This window comes from Pan paniscus, chromosome 9 (genome assembly GCF_029289425.2).
Source record: "Pan paniscus chromosome 9, NHGRI_mPanPan1-v2.0_pri, whole genome shotgun sequence".
Classification (NCBI taxonomy): Eukaryota; Metazoa; Chordata; class Mammalia; order Primates; family Hominidae; genus Pan; species Pan paniscus.
The window spans coordinates 5,158,195-5,183,916 of record NC_073258.2 but is presented as its reverse complement, the minus strand read 5'-3'; the positions used below and the strand labels follow the sequence as shown (position 1 = coordinate 5,183,916).

Below are 25,722 nucleotides of genomic sequence, written 5' to 3'. Positions count from 1 at the left end.
TGGGATACTGAGCCTTGATCCTCCTTTCTGTAAGACGGGTTGTTGAACTCTGTTTCTCCCTTCTGTATGATGGAGATTCTACGCTCTCTTCTCTAAGATGGGATGCTGAGCCCTGCCTTGCTCTGCCTTAAGGGAGGGAGTGAGGATGACATAGGATGGGAGTTGAGAAAGGTCAGGGAATCCTAAGCCAGCACCATGCCAGAGCCAGAGTCACAGCCAGCTGTGGCCGAAGCCTCTCTTCAGAACACACTGAACATGGCATGAGTCATGGTGGTGAGCCTCCTGCAGACCACAGAGCTCTGTGAAGCTGAAGCATGGGGCACCTCCAGCCATGCTGGGTGCGGTGTGGGCAGGTGAAGGGAGGCAGGGCAGGGGAAAACCAAGCCCTAGGAGTCTCTGGGCCACTGTGACCAGGTGGGTGTAGGTGTGTGTGTTAGGAGCCTCTGCAGATGCGAGTGCTTCCAAACAGGCCTGTTGTGGGCAAGGAAGTATTATGTACCTGAGTGTGTGCACGTCTGCAGGAGCAGGGCTGGGTGGGCCTATCAGCAGAGAGCTCCCTGCACCTTCAGCCACAGCCTTACCTGGTGTAGGGCATAGCCCAAGAAGGCTCAGCAATGCCCGCAGACCATGAGGACCCACGGCCCGGTGGCATCCCAGCCCACAGAGACTTATCCTGGAGCCACTGAGATCCCTGCTAGGATACGGTTAGGGCTCACGGGGGCCTTTGTCCAGTGGTCATCTGGGGTTGGGCTGGAAAGATCATCCTGACTTCAGGAGCCTGAGATGAGCCGAGATAATGCAGGCCTGTCCAGACTGACTGATGGTGGACAGGGAGTTCAAGGCAAACTTGAAGGGTGGAGAGGCTCCGGCTCCTTGGGCCAGACACAGGGGTGGTTGGCCAAGGACTTATCAGCCAGCAAGGTAGGCAGAGGGGTCACCTGCCATGTCAGCAGCCCCTGAGGCCAGCGGGGGTGGGGTGGGGTGCAAGCAAGCAGACAGGCAGGCGTGGAGGAAGGGAAGTATCCTGAGAGGTGGGCTAGGGGAGCCCCTGGAGCCACACACAGCTCCTCACTGCCACGGGCTACTGCTCCCCTCACCCTGGCCCCACCCCTCCATGCTGCCCCCAGCAATAAGAGCCAGCTGGTGAGGTCGGAGGGAGCCCCAGCGGCTTTGTGCAGGAGCCTCTGTGCCCTGCGAGGATCCTGCTGTTGCCAGGTTTCTGCAAGGCTCCCAGGGCCAGGGAGCAGTGGAGAAGCAGACAGTGGGGTGGGGGTTTCCCAGTCTGCTTCAGGAAGCCTCCTGGGCCATTCTCAGGGTCCCGGCCTGTGTCCTAAGACAGGAAAGGGGACCCACTCCCTCCTGCCTGGAAGGGAGTGCAGGGCTCACTGTGTTCCTCCCCAGGGACCAGCTTTTTCACCTGTGGCTCAGCGACAGGGCCTGCTGGGGCTGGCGCAGATGATCTCTCTCTCTCTGTCCCTCTCCCTCTCTCTCTTTTTGTATTTCTTAATTGCTTATTTACCAAGAGAAACCATTTCTTGGCCCATATATTCATGTTTCACAGTTCAGGAACACAGGTCACTGACAAGCTTCTAGGTAATTCAACCCAAAGAAATTCTTTATATTCCAAAATCACTTTGCACTCCGAAAGATGCCAGCCTTCCTCATCACCTCAAAATCTTTGATGGCATCATAATATCTGTAGAAATCGTGTGCCTTTTTTCTTGGTTCAGCCACATCAAACTTACAGAGAGCTGCAACTCCCAGGTATTCAACGAATGCTCCAACAACATGAAATTGCAGACGCTTGGCCAGGAGGCTACGCATCTGAGGTTTCACCACAAGACTGGAAGCCATGGTAGTTATTATTACGATGGGATATCCTTGATATCAACCTCAATGCCAGTGTCCTTCCTGGCTGAGGGAGAAAGGGATGGCTGGATGATCTCTTGACCTGAGCTGGAAGCTGCCCACACCACCCCTGGAGCTAGGCCTGCCCAGGAGCCATCAGGGTCTGCATGCTCTGCTGGGTTCCCCCAGACCTTGGAAGCAGCCCCCAGGATGCCCAAGTGGCGCAGTTCTGCAAGCCTTGGTGGGCTCTGGCTCTGCCCTGCTGGGACCTGCTCTGCACCCTCAGGCCAGACACCAGCCCCACCCTGGGAGGCTCCCTGTGTCCCTCTGCTCTACTGCTGGGGTGACGTCAGCTGCTTCGGCTGTCACGACCATGCTGTTCTCCAGCAAACTGACACACCCTGGCCCTTCCCATGGTCTCCTCTGCCCTCGGGGGACTGCCCTGCCCAGACCTGAGTCCCAAAGGGGTTCACGCAGCCCCTTCCCTGTCTGGGAGAGCACTGGTGCTGCCAGGAGGCTGGCCTCTCTCTTCCATTGCCCCCGAGCGAGCTCCTTGCTCCAGCAAGGCCCTCCATGCCAGCACCAGAGAGAGGAGATGGTCCCAGAATGGAGACACCCTGGTCCACAGGGGCTGTCAGATCTCCCCTAGAACATGCCAGGCAGATCTCCGGGCACTGGCCAGCAGTGGCATTTGCCATGGCTTTTATTTTGACTGCAAGAGGTCCCAGGCACTGCTGGGAGCTTTGACACAACTTGGTTCAGTTGAGTCATGAACCACCCCCTTCCCTGGGGGGATGCAGGTGGGAGGGCCAGCTGAGAAACACCACTGTGGGAGGGCTGTGCGTGCGAAACCCCCCTGGAGATGGCGGCCCGGTGGCCAGAACGAGGGCCCGCATACTGCTCTTGGCAAGGGCCTGGCCGAGGGCTGCTCTTGGGGCTCAGAGTGACGACGAGCCTAGCGGGTGCTGGCCTGGGGTTGCTGGGGGCAAGGCCCGGGTGAGGCACGTGCATATGGTCTTATGCCAAACCCTTAGGCTCTCATTCCCCTCACAGCTGGGGAAGAACTTGCCCAGGGCTGCCTGGGCCAGGGTCTGCACCCAGACCGCCCTGTGAAGTCTGGAGGCTGAGGTGGCTCCAGGGCCCAGATGGGTGGGGGCTCCACCAAGGAGACTGTGGGGGGGCCTGTGTCAATCCTGGGGCCTGGAGTGGAAGGTGTGGCCTGGTGTGAAAGACATGGCTGCAGGGGGACCAGACTTGAATGCCACTGTCAGTCCGTCTGGATGGGCTGTGCATTATCTTGGCTCATCTCAGGCTCCTGAAGTCAAGATGATCTTCCCAGCCCGACCCAACGACCACTTGACAAAGGCCCCCATAAGCCCTGACCAGACCCTAGCAGGGAGCTCAGTGGCTCCAGGATAAGTCTTGGTGGGCTGGGATGCCACCGACTGTGGGTCCTGGTGGTCGGCGGACATTGCTGAGCCTTCCTGGGCTGTGCCTTATGACTGGTGAGGCTGTGGCTGAGGTACCAGGGGCCCCCAGCTCAGAAGCCCCACCCCGCCCTGCTCCTGCAGACACGCACTCACTCAAGCACGTCACACGCCCTCCGCTCCAAGGGACTCAGGCAAGTCACCCCCCAGCCTTCCCTGCTTTGTGATCTATGCCTTCTGGATCACCCACCACAGAGGATACGGGGTTCCCACACCTACACATGTATTTCCAAGCCAGGACTCAGTACCCCCCACCACCGCCTTCATCCGAGGAATGTCCCCAAGGCAGGAGGGGAGACATGCCTGCCATCAATGGCATTCTCTGCGGGGCATGGACTCTGGGGGCTCTAAGGGGCTTCTGTAGGGGGGACATGCCCCTGGAGAAGTTAGGGCAGCTTATGGAAGCCCCGGAGCTCCAGCCTCACCTGGCCAAGGGGACCCCACCTCTTACAGGGCAGGGCCCAGCCTCCCTCCATCCTCCCAACTCACAGAGGGTGGAGGAGCAGGGAATGAGAGCACTGAGCCAGCGGAGGACAGGGCTGGGGGGTCTGGGGGGTCTGGGGGACCTGCCTTCCCAGCTTGGTGACTCAGGGCAGGCTCCGCACCATCTCTGAGTCATTCTGATGTCACCCTCACATCTCTCACTAATGCTGCCTTGCACGACCCACCCCACGGGAGGACTGAGCGAGCTACACGGCTGCTGCCTTCTACTTGGTGAAGAAGACACTGCATGTGTCCCTGGTTCCAGGCCGGGCCTCCAAGGATACGTCCTCTGAGGGGCCTGCTGTCTGGGGTTCGGTGGAGTAGGCACTGTCAGGTCTCAGATAGGCCTGCCTGTGTGGCTTGGGGGCGGAGGCCTTGACACCCTCCACTATGGGCAGGAGAGAACCCAGGAGAGGTGTGGGCAGCTGCATCAGGCTGCGAGGGGCAGGCTGAGGGCAGGAAGGCTCAGCACAGGCCTTACCTGGAATTTCTTTTTGGCCACAAAGTACTGCATGCGTCGAATGACCTTAATGGTGGCCCGATGGCGTTCCCGCAGCCTGCAGTGGAGAGAGGAGAGGAGATTGTGAGTGGCCACCCTGTGCTGGTCATCCCCTCACTGCCCCTGCACTGCCTGAGGAGCACGCAGGCTGGATCCTTCCAGAAACAAGGAGAGTGTTCAACTCCATGGGATGGAGATACTTAGGCCATGTCCCAGTGTGGGCTCGAGGGGAGGCTGGGGGCAAGAGGCTTTTCAAGGTGAAATGTTTCACCTCACCTGTGAGTGGGAAGGGGACCCTTACCTGGAGTGTCATTCAGAAGGGGGTCAAGTAGGAGTCAGGGCCCTGAGTTGGCCATGGCTATGCTGCTAACACATGGCAGCCATAGGAACTTCTTTCTATGCTTGGGCCTTCAGGATCCTTGTCAGCAAATGGGATAAGAGGGTACATGCTGGCGATGCCCACAGCCCCTTTCAGCTGCTGTGTCCTGTAGCCCCACAAACAGCAAGCGCTTGGGAAAGTAGGGGCTACAGGACAAATTAACAAGGGAAAGTTGCCACCAGAGCCACTCTGTTAAGGGGGCTGCATTGTTTTTGCCTCCTAAAGTTTCTTCTAGAAATAAAGATCCTTTTAGAAACAGCATCACAAAAGGAAACAAAGGGGATGATGTGTCTGTGCATAGAAAAAAGACTGGAAGAAAACACAGCGCCATGGAGGCCACAGGAGATTCCCTCCTGGCAGTGAAGCTAACGCCTGCCTGACTTTCCTGATGCAAACACCGGGGACTGTGAGACTAAGTGATGCCAACAGCAAGGAACAGCTGTGTGAGGCTTTGGAGACCAAGAAAGACATAGAAGGTGAGGATCCCACATAGAAAGGAAATGAACTGAGCTGCGCCTGCATCCGAGCATTTCCTCCTCAGGGCACTTCTCAGTTTAGGGAGCACTGACACCCAACAGGGTGGGGGCCCAGTGGGCTAGTGATAAAAATGTGGAGTCCAGGGTCAAAGGACAGCCAGGACATGAGGGAAAAAGATTCTGGTCCTCTAGCCACCTTTCACACAACTTCCTCTGGAAACACTTGTGAATTCCTAAGCCACACGGGTGGGTGAGAATCACAGAAAATGAGCAAAAAGCAGTTGCTGAAGGGGTAAAAGCTAAGCAGAGTACTCAGTAGACTCATGGCACTGTGGAGAGAAGCTTTGGGGTTTAGAAGCTATCTAGAAGGCAGCCCCAGAAACTAAGCAATGCCAACTTTCTATCACATTAACCCCACCTCTCTCAATCCCTTACTGGAGTAAGGTGCTTTGCGCGTGGCAGAAGAAAATAAAATTATCTGTAGGGAGATAATACCCTTGAGCATCTACAATTTTATACACGAAAGACTAAAAGGCAAGGGAAAAGAGAGATCATACAGCTCTAAAGGTGTGGTACTTCCAACAGCCTTAAATACTTGTAGCTCCTTCCATTAAGAGATGGAGTCTGTTTTCCTATTACTTGAATTTGGGGTCACCTTGTGACTTCATTGATGAAAGAGTACTGGGGAACGTACACGGTATATAATTCATGTCCTTTTGGAATGTGGCCCTGCAAACAAGCTTGCTGATTAGAGAGGCCACATGGAGAAGAGAGAGGCCTCAGCTAACAGCCAGCACCAACAGAACAACTTCCTAGCTGAACCAAGTCCAACCTCCTAGCTAAGCAAAGAAAAAAAAATACACACACACACACATATAGATGGAGTCTCGCTCTATTGCCAGGCTGGAGTGCAGTGGCACAACCTCGGCTCACTGCAGCCTCCGCCTCCCAGGTTCAAGTGATTTTTCTGCCTCAGCCTCCTGAGTAGCAGGTGCACACCACCATGCCCAGCTAATTTTTGTATTTTTAGTAGAGACAGGGTTTGATCATGTTGGCTAGGATGGTGTTGATCTCTTGACCTCATGATCTGTCCGCCTTGGCCTCCAAAAGTGCTGGGATTACAGGCATGAGCCACCATGCCCGGCCCAAAGAAAATATTTGAAGCCACTAAATTTAGGTCTAGTTTGCTACGCAACAATAGGTAACTGATACAGAAATAAGGACTAAGAAATAGGTAATGTCATATCAATATCCTAAAACTTACAGCATTAATTTTGGGACAAGGAATTGGACAGAGGCTGGAAGAAGGGGCAGATCACAAGATGTCGGACTTTGAGCATGATGCCACATGTAATTGGGTGAGAATTTTAGGTATCGTGGGGAGGGGGGTGAGTGAATTTTGCATAGGGGAGAATGCGAAAAGTTATGGCCAGAGGGCAGACTGTGATTAATTAAAGATGGGCACAATCCATTGTGGTTTCTCCCATTGCAGGCTACAGTCTATCTCCACCATGGTGGAAATGATCATGTCTTCTGAAGCTCAGCCTCAAGGACCTTGTGGTATCTACTCTTACCCTCTTAGAATTCTGTTGGCTCATGGACAAGTCTGAGCTAGCCTGCTGGAACAGCCACGTGAAGGAGAGCTGAGAGACCCTGGCTGACAACCCAGTGGCTCCAGACACGTGAGGACAACGGAGACCACTCAGCCACCACCACATCACCATGCAAGTACTGCCATGTCATCAAATCCAAGTGAGACCACCCAACTGGGCAGCCCAGATTGCTGACCCATAGATTTGTGAGCTAACAGATGATTGTGCTTTGCTTCAGAATATTTAGATGAAGATTTCAAAATAACCATGATAAATAGGTTCAAGAAAATAGATGAAAAGATAGACAATTTTACCAGAGAAATAAAATTTATAGATACATAAAAAGGAAGTTCCAGAAAAGTAAGGACCATAATGGAAATGAAGAATGCAATAGGTGAGTTGGATAGCAGGGACGACAGAGTAGAAAAGAATAGCTGTGAACCCAAAGAAAATAGCCAGCTTGGAGCATGAAAAGAAAATAGACTTAAAGGAAGAGATGAAACAAATGAAAAAGAAGCATAAGATGGTAGATTGCATACATTATAAGTGGATTAATAGTCTAATTAAAAGATCAAGATTGTCATGATTAAAAACAACTATATAAATCCACTTTAAAATATAAAGATACAAAAACATGTTGGGAAAAGATAGAAAAAGATAGGTCATGGTGTAGCCAAATGAAAACTAGTAAAGGAAAACCGACAGCAGACTTTAAGTATTACTAAAGAAGAATATGTCCTATTTATAAAAGTGTCAATTCAGCAGGACGAGATCAATTCTAAATTTGTATGCACCTAAAAACATAACCTTAAAATACATAAAGCAAACTGGCAGAACTAAAAGCTAAAAGAGAAAATGGTGGGAGATTTGAACACACCTCATCAGTAACTGATAGAAAAGCAGTCAAAGCTTTGTCAAGTCAGAGACAAATTTGAACAGCCTGATTAGCAACTTGACATATACAGAACACTGCTCCCTACAACTGGAGACTACATAAGCTTCCCTAGTGCACACAGAACATGTACCAAAAGAGACCATATGCAAGACTTCAGAAGCAAGTTCCAACAAATTTCAAAGCAGGCAAATCATATTTATTATGCTCTCTGACTACAGTACAATTACATTAGAAATCCATAAAAAGAGATAACTAGGGAATCTCCATGTATTTTGGATATTAAACAATCTAAATAACCCAGGGGTCAAAGAAAAATATATAATGAGAATCAAACAACAGTTTAAATTAAATAGTAATAAAAATGTAAGGTATTAAAATTCATAGCCAAATAGGTACTGAAAGTACAGTGAAATAAGCACAGACAGTGAACCTCGTGGCTTTAAATGCATATCTCAGAGCAGAGGAAAGGCTGAAATCCATCTCAAGCGGTTAAAAAAATGGCAAATTACACCCAAAGATAGTAGGAGGGAAGAGATAAAGTTAAGAGCACAGTCTATGAGATAAAAAATGAACATTATTTAAGGAAAATCAACAAAGCCAAAATTTGGTTCTCAGAAGAGACTAATAAAACAGACACACTTTTGGGAAGATTGATCAGATGGGGGAGGGGACACAAATGACCACCATCAGGAGTTAGAGATGGAATGTCACTATAGACCTAGAGGTGCAGAAACATTTATTCAGAGGACATTACAAACAAAAATACTTTTGATGATTTAGATAAAATATACAAATTATTTTAAAACACAGTATGTAAAAGTAGACACAAAAACAAAAATAATCCAAATTGCCCAATATTAATTAAATAAGTTAAATTTGGAATTTTAATGATCTTCTGGCAAAGAAAACTCTGTATCTAGATGACATCACCAGTAAATTCTTCCAAATATTTAAGGAAAAAATAATGTCAATTTTCATAAGGCAGCATAACCTTGATATCAAAATCTGACAAGGATATTTCAAGAAAGAAAAAAAAAAAATCACAGGTTAATCTCTCTCGTGAACATACGTGCAAATATCCTAACCACCACCAGCAAGCTGCATGTAACACTGTGCCCAAACACATGCTCGAATGTGGTTTAATCCACTTGTGCATGCTGAGTTTACCCTCTAAGGACCAAGCAGCGTCACTCTTCACATCAACAGAATAAGTCAGAAAAAATAGAATCAACACAACAGATTGTAAAAAAGCATTTGATAAAGCGAGACCTGTTCATAATTAAAAACACAACTCTCAGCAAACTAGGAATAGAAACTCCATTACCTAAAAAAAAAAAAAAAAGACAAAAACTAAAACAAAAAAACCCAAACCCTAAGCAGACATCATACTTAATAGTGAAATGTGATACGCTTTCCTCCTGAGACAGGAAGCAAGGCAAGGATGTTATCGTTTCTATTTCACATTGTCCAGAAAGTCCCAGCTGGTATGTTAAAAAGGTAGGAAAAGGGAGATAAAAGGTACAAGGATTGGACAGGAAAAAATAAAACATTTGTTATTTGCAAATGACATAACCATACATGTAAAAAAAATCCCTAAGAATCCTCAGATAAACTGTTGGAATACATGAATTTAACAAGAACGCCGGTTTTAAGGATGATATATAATAATTATATTTCTAGGCCTGACAGAGTGGCTCACATCTGCAATCCCAGTGCTTTGGGAGGGTGGGGTGGGAGGATCACTTGAGCCCAGGAGTTTGAGATCAGCCTGGGGAACATAGTGAGACCCCATCTGTAGAAAAAATAAATTTAAAAAATAGCCAGGCTTGGTGGTGTGTACCTGTCGTTCTTGCTACTCAGGAGGCTGAGATGGGCAGACTGCTTGAGCCCAGGAGCTCAAGGCTGCTGTAAGCTCTGAGCCTGGAATGCAGAGACCCTGTCTTTAAAATATGTATATGTATATTTCTATATGCTAGTAACAATTAGAAAATAAAACATATCAATTACAATAGCATCAATAACCATCAACTTGACCAGAAACTTAAGAATAAATCTTTCAAAAAAGTTTTTTGTTTCTTCTTTACTGTCTTGCTTTCACAATCTTTATTTCTTTCTTTCTTTCTTATTTTTTTTTTCTTCTAAGATGGGGTCTTGTTATTTTGCCCAGGCTGGTTTCAAACTCCTGGGCTCAAGTGATCCTCTCACCTCAGCCTCCCAAGTAGTTGGTATTACAGGTGTGAGCCATCGTACCCAGCTCTAAAATAAATCTGTTTAAAGATGTGTAAGACTGCTACACAGAAAAGCACTGAGCATTGGAGAGACAGATAAAGAAGACCTAACTTGACTTGGGGATATAGTATGTTCATGTATAAGAAGACTCAATATTTATAAGATGTTAATTTTCTGCAAATTGAGGTGTGGATTAAATATGATTCCAATCAATATCACAGTGCTGTTTGTTTGTTTATTTATTTATTGGAAACCGACAAGGTGATTCTAAAATATTCCTAACAACGTGAAGGGCCAAGAATAGCCAAGACGATCTTGAAGAACAACAAAGTCAGAGGTCTGACACTCCCAGGGTTTCATGAGGCCACAGGGCTTGATTAAGAGCGTGTGGGCAGACAGATGAACAGTGGGGGTCTGACGGAATAGGGCAGTGGTTCCCCAACCTTTTTGGCACCAGGGACCAGTTTCGTGGAAGACACTTTTTCCGTGGACAGGGGTGGGGTGGGGGGAGATGGTTTCAGGATGAAACTGTTCCAGTTCAGACCAGCAGGCATTAGATTCTCATAAGGAGCACTCAGCCTAGACCCCTCACATGTGCATTCACAACAGGGTTCGCGCTCCTGCGAGAATCTAACGCCACCACTGATCCGACAGGAGGCGGAGCTCAGGTGATCACGTTCACTTGCCAACCGCCCACCTCCTGCTGCACGGCCCTGTTCCTAACAGTCTATGGACGGGTACCGGTCTGTGGCCTGGGGACCCGTGCAATAGGACATTAGACACACAAACCCTCCTGTGGCCACTGGTTCATAGAAAAGACGCCTTTGCCGTCGAGCTGGCGGAAGGATACGCTTTTCAATAAATGGTGCTGGAACAATGTGCATCCAATGTGGATGCACCTGTGAAAATATGTCAACCATGATCCTTACCACACACCGGTCACAAAGTTAACCCAGGGAGAGTCACAGGCCTAACTTTGAGGCAATCGGGCCTGTCGAAGAAAGTTGGATAATATTTTCACGACCTGGGATGGGCGAAGACGTCTTTAATGGAACGCAAACAGTATGAACTGTAACAGAAAACTATGTGACAAATTGGAGGCTCCAAGATCTCCGTGATGGTCTCATGAAGGCCCCCCTCCCAGGCCTGACACACGAGAGGAACTATTACCCTGGCCTCACGTCCTGGCCTCTTTCCATCACCCCAAACAGCCTGGGAGCAGGCAGGGAACGGGGAGTCATAGGTGCCTGACCGTGAAGGGTCTACCACTGGCTGTCACTTAAGGGCCTTGGGAGCCTGTGGCCATGACCGCCAAGGTCTGGATGCGGCCCCACATCCAGTGAGAACACTCGGGGCTCCTCAGATCCTGTTCTGCACAGAGGGCCATGCCCCGTGGCTGCTTCACAGGCCGCTAGAAGCTGCTGCAGGCCTCCCCTCCTGCCAACTCCCTAGAACACAGCCGGAGCCTTCACAGGCAAACAGCCGGCCGGGACTGCAAGCAGCCAGGGCTGACGGTGCCAGGCCAGGCCCCCAGCTCTGTCCAGGCCACGGTGTGGGTCAGCCACTGCTCTGGTGACAGCGCTGGCTACCTGGCTTTTCTGCTGAACACAGTCGACCCTGTGGTCTCAGAGAGAAGGGCCCGGCTTGCTCCTTTGCAGGGGGTGGTGTCTCTCTCTCTCTGTATTGGGTGAGGCCTGGGACGGGGCCAAGTGGCCTTTCCTGGTAGTGATACGGAAGAGGGGCAGGGAAGTGCTGGGAGGAGAAGGGCGGGTCCCTGGCTAGGGTTCCACCCTACGGCCTATGTGCACGGACCCAGGTGAGGACAGACATTTCGGTGTTTCTGCCCAAATGTTGCATTTCCCAAGAACACCCTGGCCTGCCATGCTCCCATCCCGTGCCTATAAAAATCTCGAGAACTTAGTGGGCAGACACACAAGCGGCTGGACATCAAGAGGAACACATCGGCAGAAGACACAAGCGGCTGGACGTTGAGGGTAGGTCGAGAGGAACACACCAGCGTAGGAGCACACCGACAGGCACCAACAGGCACCGACAGGCCGGCAGACCATTGACCGGAGGAACGATGCAGGGTTTGGCTGGGGTGGACGCAGGAGAGCCCAGGCTGCTGAGCGGCCTGATGCCAGGGGAAAACCACCCTCCCACTCCATCTCCCTTCTGGCTCCCCCATCTGCTGAGAGCTACTTCCATTCAATAAAACCTTGCACTCATTCTCCAAGCCCACGTGTGATCTGATTCTTCCAGTACACCAAGGCAAGAACCTCGGGATACAGAAAGACCTCTGTCCTTGCCGTAAGGCAGGGGGTCTAACTGAGCTGACTAACGCAAGCTGTCTATGGACGGCTAAACTAAAGAGCACCCTGTAACACACACCCATGGGGCTTCAGCTGTAAACATTCACCCCTAGACGCTGCTGTGGGGTCAGAGCCCCACAACCTGTCCGACTGTATGCTCCCCTAGAACTTTGAGTAGTGGGGCACTGAAGAAGCGAGCCACACCCATGTCACATGTCCTGCGAGGGGGACAAGGAAACCTTTCCCATTTCAGTAGCACTGATGCAGGAGCGAGCTGGTAAGAGACAGGGGGCAGGACGGAGGCTTTGGGCTCACTGGGCCCTGAAGGAAGTGACCCCTGGACCCTGGTTGCAGGAAGGGATTGAGGGCCCGGGGCTGGCGCCCTCCTGCCTGGGCTGGGCCACCCTCCAGGCCTGTGGCTTCCTCACCTACTGAAGGGAGGATGGGCCCTCTCCCTGCCCGCACCACCCAGCTTGGGAGAGGAGGAAGGGACATGCTGCCCAGCGGGGGCTTGGCCGTGGGTCAGCTGCTGAGAAAAGACCCGCTTCATTCATCTCCTCACTCATTCATGCACCCACTGACCTGTATCTCACCTGTTCATTCATTAATGAACAAGTTATTGTTAATAATTTGTAGATGAATGAGATGAGCTCCCCACCCCCATCCGCTGGTCCATTTGTTAATGTGCTGCCTAACTTACCCATTACCTCCTCCACGCCTGCCTGCCCGCCTGCCCCGTCCACGTACATGAAGTGCCGCTGGGCACACAGCCCAGGCTGAGTGGTCTCAGGGGCTGAGCCCACTGAAGGACCCGTTGTTTCTGGATAGGTCAAATTCAAAGCCAGGAGCCCCCAGTGCTGCCCAGGCTGGGCTGGCTGGGGTGGGGGCTGCTGGGCTGCCCAAGGGGCCAGCGCCACATTCAACACACGTCACTGGGGGCCATCGAAGGACACTGTGGGAAAGCAGAGGCAGGAAGTTTCCCGGACTGGGCTGCCCATGGCGGGCCGACCTTCCCACCTGTGGAACAGATTCCCAGCAGCTCAGCGGCCTGGCCTCCATCCAGGCAGATCCTGAGGCCCAGGGTAGGGGCTGGCATGTGGGAGGGCTGGAGGTGACTCCAGGGGGTCCTGGGGCTTGGGTCCAGTACAGCTCAGGGTGGGGCTGGGCCTGGAGATGCCCAGGGTGGAGGAGGGGCTGGCCTCACCTGTGTCCCTGAGCCTTCAGCCCCTCCCAGGACCTCTGTCCCCTCTCCCCCAGCCAGACAGTTAAGTCAGATGCAAGCCCCTTGTATCCACCCTGCCTGGACAAGCTCTCGGCCCCTTCTGGAGGATCCTCTAACTCTGGAATAAGGAAGAATTTATCAGCTTTGCCTGGGAGTGGAGATGGAAAGAAAATAAGGAAATAAGAGCTCTCTCCCTTCCTTCCCACATGCTGGGGTGTCGCTCTTTGCAACTCCCTCCCGCGCAGTGAGGTCCCACACCTGTGCGTCCTAGGAGACACAGAGCTGTCTTCAAAGGCCCGAGCTTGGGGCGCCCTCTAAGTGGCCACAGCGCCTTGGGGAAGGAACATCCCCTGGGGACCCCTGCCCTCTGCACACATGCAGGCTTGTGAGATGAAGAGAGGCAGATGGGTGGGGGTCTTGGCAGAGGAAACCCAGGGTGTTGGAGGACCCAGGAGACATGAAGAGGGAAACTGAAGTCACGCTACGTCACATCCCCCTAGCAGCCACCTCGTAGGCATGAGGGCCTTGCAGGCCTTCCAGACTCTTCCTTGAGCACTTATGTCAGCAGACGCAAGCACATCATGTGTGTGGTTTCCTGCACCTCCCAGTGTGTTGTTTTGCTTGTTTTTATTTTGAAACAATTATAGACTCCTAGGAAGTTGAAAAAAAAAAAGTACCAAGAGGTCCTGTATGCCCTCTACGTGAGTTCGCGACGGTCACACCTTGCATAGCTGGAGTATCAGATCAACGCCAGGAGATTGACATTGGTACAGTGTGCCTGGCTCTGCCTTGTGTTCGCACGTGCAGATTCGCGTGATTACCACAGCAATGAGGAATGGAAGTCCTCCCCACCAGAAAGACCCCCTCTGCTTCTCCTGTGCAAGTCACTCCCACCCTCACCATTCCTAACCCCAGGAACCACCATCTGATCTCCATCCCTACAGCCTGGACTTTGAGAATGTTATCTACACGGAATCACACAGCATGCGACCTTTCGGGGGAGGCTTTTTCTCCTCAGCACAATACCCGCTTAGGTTGTACCAATAGTGGGTTCCTTTCTACTGCTGGGTAGTGTTTCGGGGTATGTATGCACCACTGTTTGCCTGATCCCCTGCTGAATGATACATAGATTGTTCTCAGCTTTCAGCGAATTAGGAATAAAGCTTCTATAAATTTTCATTTAGTTTTGTGTATGAATATGAGTCTTCGTTTCTTTGGGATAAATGCCCAGGAGGAGTTCAGTTGCCGGGATGTGTGGTAGTCGCATGCTGACTTTTATAAGAAACGACCACATTATTTTCCCCGAGGGCTGCATCAGTTTACATTCCCAGCAGCAACAGATGGGCAATCCTGTTTCTCCACATCCTCACCAACATTTGGTGTCATCATTACTTTTCATTTTAGCCATTCTGATAGGTGTGTAGTGACCGCTCACTGTGGTTTTAATCTGCATTTCCATCTTTGCTAACGAAGTTGATCATCTTTTGGTGTACTTCTTCCCTATCTATTTTCTTTGGTGAAATGTCTCTTCATGTCTTTTGCCCATCTTCTAGTTGGACAGGCTGTTTTTTACTGTTGAGTTTTGAGAGTACTTCATGTTCTAGATGCCAGGTGTCAAATATGTGGCTTGCACATATTTTCTCCAAGTCTATAGTTTGCATTTTTATCCCCTTCACTGGGGCTTTCACAAAACAAGTGTTTTAAGTTTTAATGGGGTCCATTTCATCAATTTTCCTTAAACAGATCATGCTTTTAGCATCCAGTGTGAGAACTCTTTGCCCTTCCTAAATCCTAAATACTATCTCCTCTCTGTTTTTCTAAAGGTTTCAGAGTTGTACACTTCATATTTAAGTCCAAGGTGGCTCTTGAGTTAATTTTTATATAAAGTGTGAGACTTAGGTCAGGGTTTTAATTTATTTATTTGGCCTATGAATGACCAACTGCTCCTGTACCGTGTGTTGAAAGAGGAGTCTTCCTCCACTGAATTTTGCATCTTTGTCTTAAAATTAGTCAGGCATATTTGCGTGTGTCTATTTCTGGATTCCTCGTTCTGTTCTGTTGAGCTACATGCTTATTCCTCCAATATCAAATCATATTGATTCCTTACTGTATAGTAGGCCTTAAAATTGGTAGAGTGATTTCTCCCACTGAATTCTTTTTCAAAATTGTTTTAATCTACAGCATGTGCCTTTCCATATAGATTTTAGAACAAGTTTGTCCATGTCCATAAGAAATCTTGCTAGGATTCTTGTTAGGAATTATGCTATATTTATAGGTAATTCTAAGGAGAACTGAAATGTTTACTATTTTGAGTTTTCCAGTTCATGAACATGGAATGTCTCTCCATTGATTTAGGTCTTGATTTCTTTCATTGGCATATTGTAGTTTTTAGTATATACATCTTTACATGTTTTGTTAAATTTATACCTAAGTATTTTAATTTCTTTAGCGCAATTATAAATGGTATTATGTTTCTAATTTTGGTTTTCACAGGTTCATTGTTAGTGTATAGAAATGCAAGTGATTTTTGTGTGCTGAACTCCTAAGTTCCAGATATTTTTATTGTAGATTCCTTGGGATTTTCTATATAGACAATTCTATCTTTGCAAATAGAAACAGTTTTAGATCCTCCTTTCTAATCTACATGTCCCATTTCTTTGTCTTGTCTTATTGCAGTGGCTGGAACTTCCAGTACTATATTGAATAGAAGTGGTGAGAACAGACACCCTTGCCTTCTTTTTTATTTTAGGGGGAAAGTATTCTGTTCTTCACTATTAAGTGTGATGTGATGTTAGCTGTGGGTTTTTTTTTTTTTTTTTAAGATGCTCTTGATCAAGTTGGGAAAGTTCCATAATAGATCACATTAATTAAGTTTTGAATGTTAACTAGCCTTGCATTACCTAGAATAAATCTCTCCTGGTTGTGCTAATATAATTTTCTTATAAAATGTCATATAATTAGTTTTTAAAAACAATGTAGAAAGCTCCCAAGGACTCGTTATTCAAAATAAATGTTAGACGGCCAGGTGTGGTGGCTCACACCTGTAATTCCAGCACTTTGGGAGGCCAAGGTGGGCGGATTGCTTTGAGCTCAGGAGTTCAAGACCAGCCTGGGCAACATGGCCAAACCACATCTCTACAAAAACAAACAAACAAAACACAAAATAAATGCTGGACCCTGATAGCTCCACCCCAACTGTATCCTTGTCTCCCCTATCCTGGGTAACCATCAACCTGAATCCTGTGTTCCTCTCTCCCTTGCTTTCTTTTTTAATATAATATTATTGAATCTATATGTGTCCCAAAAGTCATGTTTTTTTTTTTTTAATTTTAGTAATTTAAACTTGATAAGAATGCAGTGGGCTTTTCCTTGGTATTATATTGCCAAGCCTTCCCACATGGTTGTCTGTCACTCTGGCTTGTTTGCTTTAATTAGTTTAAAATTCTCTTTTGTATGGGCATTCCATGTTTACTCACTCTCCCTCCTGCTGGGAGGCAAGTGGCTGGTTGTACGTGGAGCTTGTGAACAGCGTTGCAACACACACTCCTGTTCATTCTCACTCGTCCACACACCAGAGTTCCCTTTTGGTGTATGCCCAGATATGGGACTGCTGGGTCAACAGGTATGTGAATTCACCACCTTGGAGGTGATGCCACCCTTTTAAAGTGGTAGTCCCACTGTACACTCCCATCAGCAATGTAGGAGAGACCCAGGGCCCTACATCCCTGCCACCGCTCCCAATGGTCAGACTGTGGTTTATGCCAATGGAGTGATGTAAATGGTTTCTGTAAATGGTGCCTTCACATACTCACTGGCCACATGTGTTCCTCGACCATGAAGGGCAGAACAAGTCTTTGTCTTTGGCCATTTTTCTGTCCGATAATTTGTATATTTATTGATTCGTTATTTTAGTTTCTATTAGTGATTTTATTGGTTATACACACACATATATAAATACCTTATACATGTTATGTATTAGTTATACGTACACCAATTCTTTATCAATTCATTGTATTGTGAATATCCATTTCTTTGGTAGGCAGAATAAGGGCTCCCCCAAAGATGTCCTAGAACCTATGAATATGTTACGTTATATGGAAAAGGGACTTTGTATCTGTAATTAAGGTCATGAACACTGAGATGGGGAAATCATATTGAATTGTCCAGGTGGGCCCAATTAACCACAAGTCTTTAAAAGTGAAGGCCCTGGCCAGGCACAGTGGCTCATGCCTATAATCCCAGTGCTTTGGAAGGCCAAGGGTGAGGTGGGAGGCTCACTTAAGGCCAGGAGTTCAAGACCAGTTTAGGCAACATAGACAGACTCCACCTCTACAAAAAATTAAACAAAATTAGCCAGGCGCGGTGGCACGTGCGTGTAGTCCCAGCTACTCAGGAAGTTGAGGTGGAAGAATCGTTTGAGCCAGGGAGTTCAAGGTTACAGTAAACTATGATTGCGCCAGTGCACTCCAACCTGGGTCACAGAGCAAAACCATACAACAACAACAACAAAAACAAAAACAACAACAACAAACAGTGGAGACTCTTTCCTGGCTGTGGTCAGAGAGAGCTGTGATTACGAAAAAAATGTCAGAGAGGAGGAACATGATGGCTCTGAAGATAGAGGAAGGGGCTAAAGGCCAAGGAATGCAGACAACCCCTAGAAGCTGAAAAAGGCAAGGACACAGATCCTCCCCTAGGACCTCTAGCCCTAATGACGCCCTCCAGCCCCATCAGACCTGGGGTTGGACCTCTGACCGACAGAAGTGAAAGATAGTAAACGTCTGTTATTCTGATGTGTGTTGGGGGTCACCTGTTAAACCGGTGCCAGAAAACTAGTGCAATCGCCAGTCTGCAACTTGTCACGTTCTTTAAGGTATCTTTGGATGATGAGGGATTCTTATTTTGTAAAATCGAATTGACCAATGTTTTTCTTTCATAGTCAATGCTTTTGTGTCTTGTAAAATAAATATTTCCCTATGCCGAGTTATAAAAGATACTAATAAACGTATATTATCCAGTAAGAGTTTTAAGGTTTGCTTTTAACATTTAATTCCTAGATCCACCTGGAGTCAGTTTTTATAGATTGCTTGAGGTGGGGGCCCAACTCTAGCTTTTTCCTTCTGGAGGATGATTGATTCCAGCAACCTGCAACACCTCCTTGGTCACATGCCAATGTCCCACATTTGTATGGATCTCTTCAGGGCTCTCTGTCTTGTCCACTGGGATAATGGGCTAATTGTCTACCCTTGTGCCTACACTGCAACATCTTAGTTAGTATAGCCTCTTCCACATCCTGATATCTGGAAGGCAGGGCCCTTCCTTGATCTTCTTGGTTATTTTTATTCAGTTCTTTATTCAGCCATAGAAATTTTAGACTCATCATGTTAAGTTCCCTGAAAAACCCACTGGAGGATGCCTGGGCTGCAGGTGAGAGGCTGGGGTGGTGAGAAAGCCCAGCAGAGGCTCTTTCTGGCACCACTGCCTGTGCCCACTGCATGGGAACACACAGACATGCAATGGGCACACCCCTCCAGGGCCCTCCTCCAGATACATGGAATGGCCAGTCTCGCTTTGGCAGTCCACATCCTTGCCAACACTTGTTATTGTCTTTTTTGTTTTAGTCATCCTACTGGGTGTAAACCTCACTGTGGTTTTGATCTGCATCTCTTTAATGACTGCTGAGGCTGAGCGTGTGTTCATGTGCATGTGTTCCTGTGATCATCTGCCATTTGTATCTGTTCTTTGGAGAAATGTCTGCTCAAGTCCTTTGCCCATTTTTTAATTGGGTCAATGCATTATTGAGTTATAAGACCTCTTTGTATATTCTGGATACACATCCCTTATCAGATATACAGTTTGGAAAAACAACAACAACAAAAAAACCAGCCACAGATGTCTCAGTTCCTTGTGTTGTAATGGAGTGAGCCTCAGATAGAGGGAAGCTGGGAAGTTTCTCAAATGTGTGTGTCCCCGGCCAAAGGAATACACCAGTGGATGAAAGAAGAACTAGAGTAAGGCCCAGGGGCAGGATTTGCAGCAGTCACAAGCCATCCCCATGGGGCCTGGTATGGCTTTGTACCTGGGATGCAAGGGACATTTTGAGGGTGATGAAAATGCTCTAAAGTTAGAGAGTAGTGATGTTGCATGACTCTGAATATACCAAAAGCCACTGAGGCGTATACTTCAAAAGGTGCATCTGACTGTCCCAGATCACTCCCAGGTGGCAGGTACTTTGCTCGGGAGAAAGGCAGGCTCCAGAGGGAGGGGACACAGAGCAGGTAGGGAGGCTTTGAGACATCCCCAGCTTTCCTGGCTCTGCCCAGGGCACATGCCTTTTCTGGGAGGGAGCCCTTTCTCAGGGGGATCAGGGACCCAGGCAGGAACCCTCAGGACAGCAGCTGAAGCTGGCCTCCCTCCTTCCCTGGGCAGACACGGAGGCCTCTGAACTCCCTATTCGGGCTCCAGCCTCACCCCTTCCAACCCATCCCCCTGAGTGGCGGCAGGAGGGGCTTTCTGAGGGACAGACTGAAGATCTCGTGACTCCCCCGCCTCAGATACTGTATGGCTTCCTACTGCTCATGTAATGACATCCACACTGGCCGGGTGGCCTGCCAGGCTCCCCGCAACCTGGCCCAAATGCAACAGAAACAGAGCTTGTGGCTGAGAGAGTTCTGCGTGAATGCACGTTCTCTCTTCCCCCTGGGTTGATGCATCACACATGACACTAAGCATGTGTGGTTCTTACGTCTTTGTGAGATTGTTTTCATATCAGCGACCCACAGAGGAGAACGATCCCGTGCTGGTCCTCAAGCCCAGACCAGCCAGGGCAGACCTTCCTGGCTGGCAGTGAAATTCTGCGAGGATCCTCGGGAGAGGTGGCTGAAACAGATTCAGCAAAGGGAACTCATTTTGACATAACCCAGAACCGAAAGAAAGGAACCAGTTTCCTCTGTTTCCCCAGGAGCAAGGTGCTGTAGTCTGAATGTGTGTGTCTTCCCAAAGTCCCTATGTCGAAAGCTAACCCGCAGCCCTGATGGTGTTAGGAGATGGCGCATTTGAGAGGTGATTCGGCCGTGAGGGCAGAGCCTTCAGGAAGAGGATGCGTGCCCTTGGAAAGGAGGCCTGAGGGAGCTTGTTTGCACCTTATTTTTGCCTCTTCTGCCACGTGAGGACACAGGCCGCTGACTTCCATGAATCAGACAGACCCCTTACCAGACACCAGATCTGCTGGCGCCCTGACCCTGTGCTTCCCAGTCTCCAGAACAATGAATTCCTAAGTATGAATCACCAGGTCTAAGGTATTTGGTTATAGCAGACTGAACAGATTAAGACACGAGGTATCCCATCGGACCCCCCGAGAGACCACCTGGCACACACCAGCTAAACAAGCTGCTCAATGAAACTCAGTTTAGCTTAGTACAGATCAGCTTCATGGAAGCCACTCAGCTGGGTTCAGATCAGCTCCATGCAAGCCACTCAACTGGGTTCAGATCAGCTCCATGGAAGCCACTCAACTGGGTTCAGATCAGCTCCATGGAAGCCACTCAGCTGGGTTCAGATCACCTGTGAAGCTAAAATCAACCCAGTCACCTCAACTCAGTAACACTCAGCACAGTTCAGCTCAAGTCAACACAACACGATGCAACTCAAGTCAACACTACACAACACAACTCCCAAGCTCGGCTACAAACAGTCTTGTGGTGGAAACAGGGATGACCAGGGTGAGTGCTGCCTAGGACGGCCCCTCAGGGCGTGGGGAGGACAGGGCAGTACAAGGTACCCCAGAGAGGTGCCAAGGTGGCAGCGGCAACCGAGAAAGTGCAGCTTTGCAGAAGAGCATCTTTGAGGAAGCGTCTTGCCGTGTGTGGGCATCCACGAGGCGCTCAGAGGAAGGTCAGCCATGCTATGGGGGGAATAGGGCAAAGCTGGCCGGGCCTCATGTTCTGCAAGTGCCATTTTGCCCTCACCCTGAGCCAGTGGGAGAGGCACTCTGTGTAGGGGACAGGGCGGCTGAACACCTTGGCTATGGGGACCAGTCCCTGGGATCCCGATCTGCCTGCCCTTGCAGGGACACAGCGCATCTGCAGATGCTTTAATTTAAAAACCATGGTAACGCTACGCTCACCGAGGGCTTCCCTGGGACAGCCACCGCTCTCAGAACAGCCGCCTGTCAGACGAGGGTCGCCGCCCCATTTGAAAGAGGGAGAACACACTAGTGGCCTGTTGGCCGGGATGGTGCCCACCAGCAGTGAACTCAGATGCTCATTTCGGAGCTGCACTGTCCCTCCACTGCCCTCTGCACTGAGACGCAAGTCCCCGCGTCAGGAGAGAGGGTTTCCTGGGGGTGGAACGTGGGACAGATGCTCACTTTGGGCAGCTGCTCAGCCTTGCCTCCCCTTTCCCATACAGCCCCCTTCCGGGAGCCCACCCGCTCCTAAACGCTGGCGTCCGTTTCCTGCTGAGAGCATGGGGCTTTCTCTGCAAGTGGGGGGTGGGAGATGAGGGTTTGGATGAGGGTGTGGGAGGACCCTAAACTGATTCCCATGCTAGGCCTCAGAGAGTTGCAGAAAGAAAGGTGTGGATGAGGATAAAGTTTTCATGGTGACCAGGGTGACCCTCCGCTCAGAGGGACGAGCAGAGCCCGGCAAAACCAGTCACTGCCTTGCAGTTCCAAGCTTTGGGGATGATCAGCTCCCAAGAAATTGCTGTGGGGTGCGGGGGCTGTGGGTGACCCAAATTGGGCAGAGGGCCTACAGGTCTGAGGCTGCCTGCACAGAGCTGCCAGGAAGGAGCTAGCGAAGAAATACATCTTTGTCCTGGCTTTTTCCCAGGAGGGGCTGGGTGGGTGCACAGACAGAGGTAAAGAGCCTCGAGGTTGGGGTGTAGGCAGGCAGCTGGGGAGGACCCCGTTTAAATCCTGGGGAGATTATGAGGACGTTTGTCGCAGGCTGTCAGCCCTCATTAAGTTAATGGAACTGGCGAGTTGGCCGGCTTCCAGCATGCCGGAGAAAGAAAACAAGAAAAGTGTTTTCAGTGAAAGAGCCAGGGGATCCCATTTCGCCCAGCAGCCCAGGAGATTATGAGCCATTGGTAATGGCCTGACTGAAATGACTTATCGGGAACTGGTTGATTAAAACAAGGGAGAGAAAACCCCTAATGTCTCAGAAGAATGACATGGGCTTCTTACCGGTCTTCGTCTAGAAAAGTGATTTGTGAGCACTGCCTTCCAAAGCCTTGTGAATTGCAAAGCAACTGGTCCAGCCAGGGCCTCTGCAAAGAGGGTTACCAGGCAGGAGAGGAAAAGACGTGGGGTGAAACTGGTGGATTCCACACAGACCCTGGGAGCCAGAGAACTTGGAGCTTGGGCCAGCAGGAGCCTGGACATTCTGCTGGGAAGGCTCCCCAGGGCCCCTAAGGAAGGCCCAGCAGTTCACAGAGCAGGGCTAAAGCCTCCCATGGATTCCCCCAACTGGTTAGGCCAGGACAGCCACAAGCCCAACAGCTATACCCCCGTCTCCCATGTCCTCCGCCCTGGGCTGAGGGCTCTGTCGTCCTGTTTCAGCCTCCGGCCCAATTCTTCCCTGGAATACACGTCATTCCTCAACTTCCCCAGAGATCCAGCCCCTGCTGCCCCTGGCGCTGACCTGGACCCTGGGCCCACAGTGCCTCACTCAGGTGGGGTTGCGCAGGTCTCTCCCCAGCTTCACCAGCAAGATGCCCCTGCGCCCAGGCTCCGCTTCCTGGCCTCTTGGCTGTTCCCACTCCCTCCCTCTCACCCCATTTTCACTCATTTACACACAATTCTCAGGGCGCCGTGTAGAGCCCCTGTACTTTTTATTTTTTTTTTTGGAGACAGAGTCTCACTCTGTTGCCCAGGCTGGAGTGCAGTGGCATGATCTCAACTCACGGGTTCAAGTGATTCCCCGCCTCAGCCTCCTGAGTAGCTGGGATTACAGGAGTCCACCACCACATCCAGCTAATATATATATATATATATATATATATATATATATATATATATATATATTTTTTTTTTTTTTTTTGAGATGGAGTCTCGCTCTGTTGCCCAGGCTGGAGTGCAGCGGCGCAATCTTGGCTCACTGCAAGCTCTGCCTCCTGGGTTCACGCCATTCTCCTGCCTCAGCCTCCTGAGTAGCTGGGACCACAGGCGCCCGCCACCACGCCTGGACAATTTTTTTTTTTTTTTTGTAGTTTTAGTAGAGACAGGGTTTTGCCATGGTCTCGATCTCCTGACCTCGTGATCCGCCCGCCTCAGCCTTCCAAAGTGCTGGGATTACAGGCATGAGCTACTGCGCCCGGCCTAATTTTTGTATTTTTAGTAGAGACAGGGTTTCACCATGTTGGCCAGGCTGGTCTTAAACTCCTGACCTCAGGTGATCTGCCCACCTCAGCCTCCCAAAGTGCTGAGATTACAGGCGTGAGGCACCACGCCTGGCCAAGCATCGGTGCTTTTAAACACATGTTAACTCCTCGATCATTCCCGCTGTACGAATAAGGGAACTGGGGCCCAGAGAGGCTCAGCAGCGTGCCCAGGGTCACACAGTTGGCACCAGGCAGAGCCCTGGCCTTGGGATCCCCCATTCCCAGTGCAGACTGAGTGACACTGAGCTGCTTCCATCCTCATCTGTGCTTGCCCCCCAGCCGAGGCCCCGGACACCCCTCAATTTCTAGGTCTCCCAATCTCAACCCCAAACCCCTCCCTGCAGAGCCCTGGCAGACAGGTTCTGACACCACCCTGGAAATCATGGCATCCTCCCATCCTCCCTGCTGGGGTGCTGGCGGAACAGCCCCCCATTTGGTAAAGGAGACAGACCTGAGGTCTCTGATGCTTGGCCTGGCCTGAGCCTCCTTCCTCCTGCGGCCCCATGTGTGTCAACTGTAGGGCCACCAGGTTTCAGAGCTACTTTTTATGCTATCAGTGGCAACAGGGACTTGCTGGACATAGCCACCACTCTCTTTCCTTGCTGCAGAGGCCTCGCCCCTCCCGCCATCTTGAATAGCTCACGTCAAAGGCAGCACAGCCCCAGTTAGACTCGAGGACAGGGTGACAACCGCAAAGAGGGGAAGAGGGCACTCTGGAGGTCTGGGGCTGCCCCTGCACGCCCAGCTGCCAGACCAGAGGTGGGGATCTTGGTCCCCAGGGGCACCATTCACCTGGCCAGAACACAGTCTCTGCAGCTCACAGTGAGTTCAAGAAAGGCCTAGCCTGCCCCTGTCACGTGACAGATGGTCTTGAGGCCCAGAGGGAGGGGCAGCAGCAGCTGGCTGGATCCTAAGCTCTGTGATCCAGCCAGGCCTGGTGTGGGGAGTCCCTGCTGTGGGCTCTGGGTGGCCTCTGAGCCCCCACATTCCAGGCTGGCTGGGGCTCCTGCACCTGCAGTTTCATGCTGGGTCCTGGTTGCCAGGCTTGTCCCATCCGGGCCCCACACCTCCACGTGGACACCCAGCTGGGCCCTCGGGCTCACCTGGAGGAAGAGTGGAGCCTGGTTTGGCATCAGATGCTGAGGGCCCTGCCTGGGGAGGTACCCAGGGGCATCTGATAGGGACTCTCCCCACCAGCACACCTTACCACATTTACCCAACACGCACAACCACCCTTACTGGGACAGGTGGGGCAGGCACACCTCTGGGATTCACTCTGGGAGCAGGCCCTGCGTGGACCCAGGGTGAGCTAGGGGGTGGGGGCATGCCAGCTTCACCAGCATTCCTGAGGGGAACTTGCTTCTCCCTCGCCCGAGGTCTGGGGACACAAGGAGATAGGGCTGACTGCAGAGCTGGGGGTCTGTGGAGGGGTCTTTCCCGGCCAGTTCTGGGTGTCCCAGGCCACTGAGGATAGTGCTGCACTGGCCACAGGCCCAGCCCTGGGAACCTGCCCTTTCCTAGGGTAGAGTGTGGGTGAGCCATGGTTTTCTGAAAATCAGATATTGCTTGCAGAGCCCTAGGCCTGAGTGGTCTTCTTGAAGTATTCTGCTGGTGGTGGAAGCAGCCGGTTCTGGTCTGTTTTCAAGACGGCTTGCTTCACGCCAGAGGGATTGTTTTGAAACACAGCCCTTATCGCTCCCCATCTGGTAAAGCCCGGGGAAGCTGGTTCCTGGCTCCTGAGGCTCGGCTGCCTCACCTGCCTCCAGCCAGCCTCACCCTGCGTGCCTCTTCCCACCACCTCCTTCTGATCTCTGGAACCTGCCCCCATGACCCCCACTCCCTGTGGGCAACCAGTCCTCCCTTTCCCGGCATTCTCCTGCCTTCCCACCATCCTAGCCTGTGGCCTTTCTGCAAGAA

General features: G+C 50.4%; 1 protein-coding gene across 2 annotated transcripts in view; it reads right to left on the bottom strand.

The window, feature by feature from the left end:
* KCNQ1 (potassium voltage-gated channel subfamily Q member 1) overlaps positions 1-25,722 on the bottom strand; it is a 404,800-nt gene that overhangs the window by 76,302 nt on the left and 302,776 nt on the right. For both annotated transcript variants that reach the window (XM_008969085.5, XM_034931950.3), the window contains one exon: positions 4,300-4,375. In XM_008969085.5, coding sequence (XP_008967333.1) covers positions 4,300-4,375 — 76 coding nt within the window. The remainder of the gene's footprint in view (positions 1-4,299; positions 4,376-25,722) is intronic.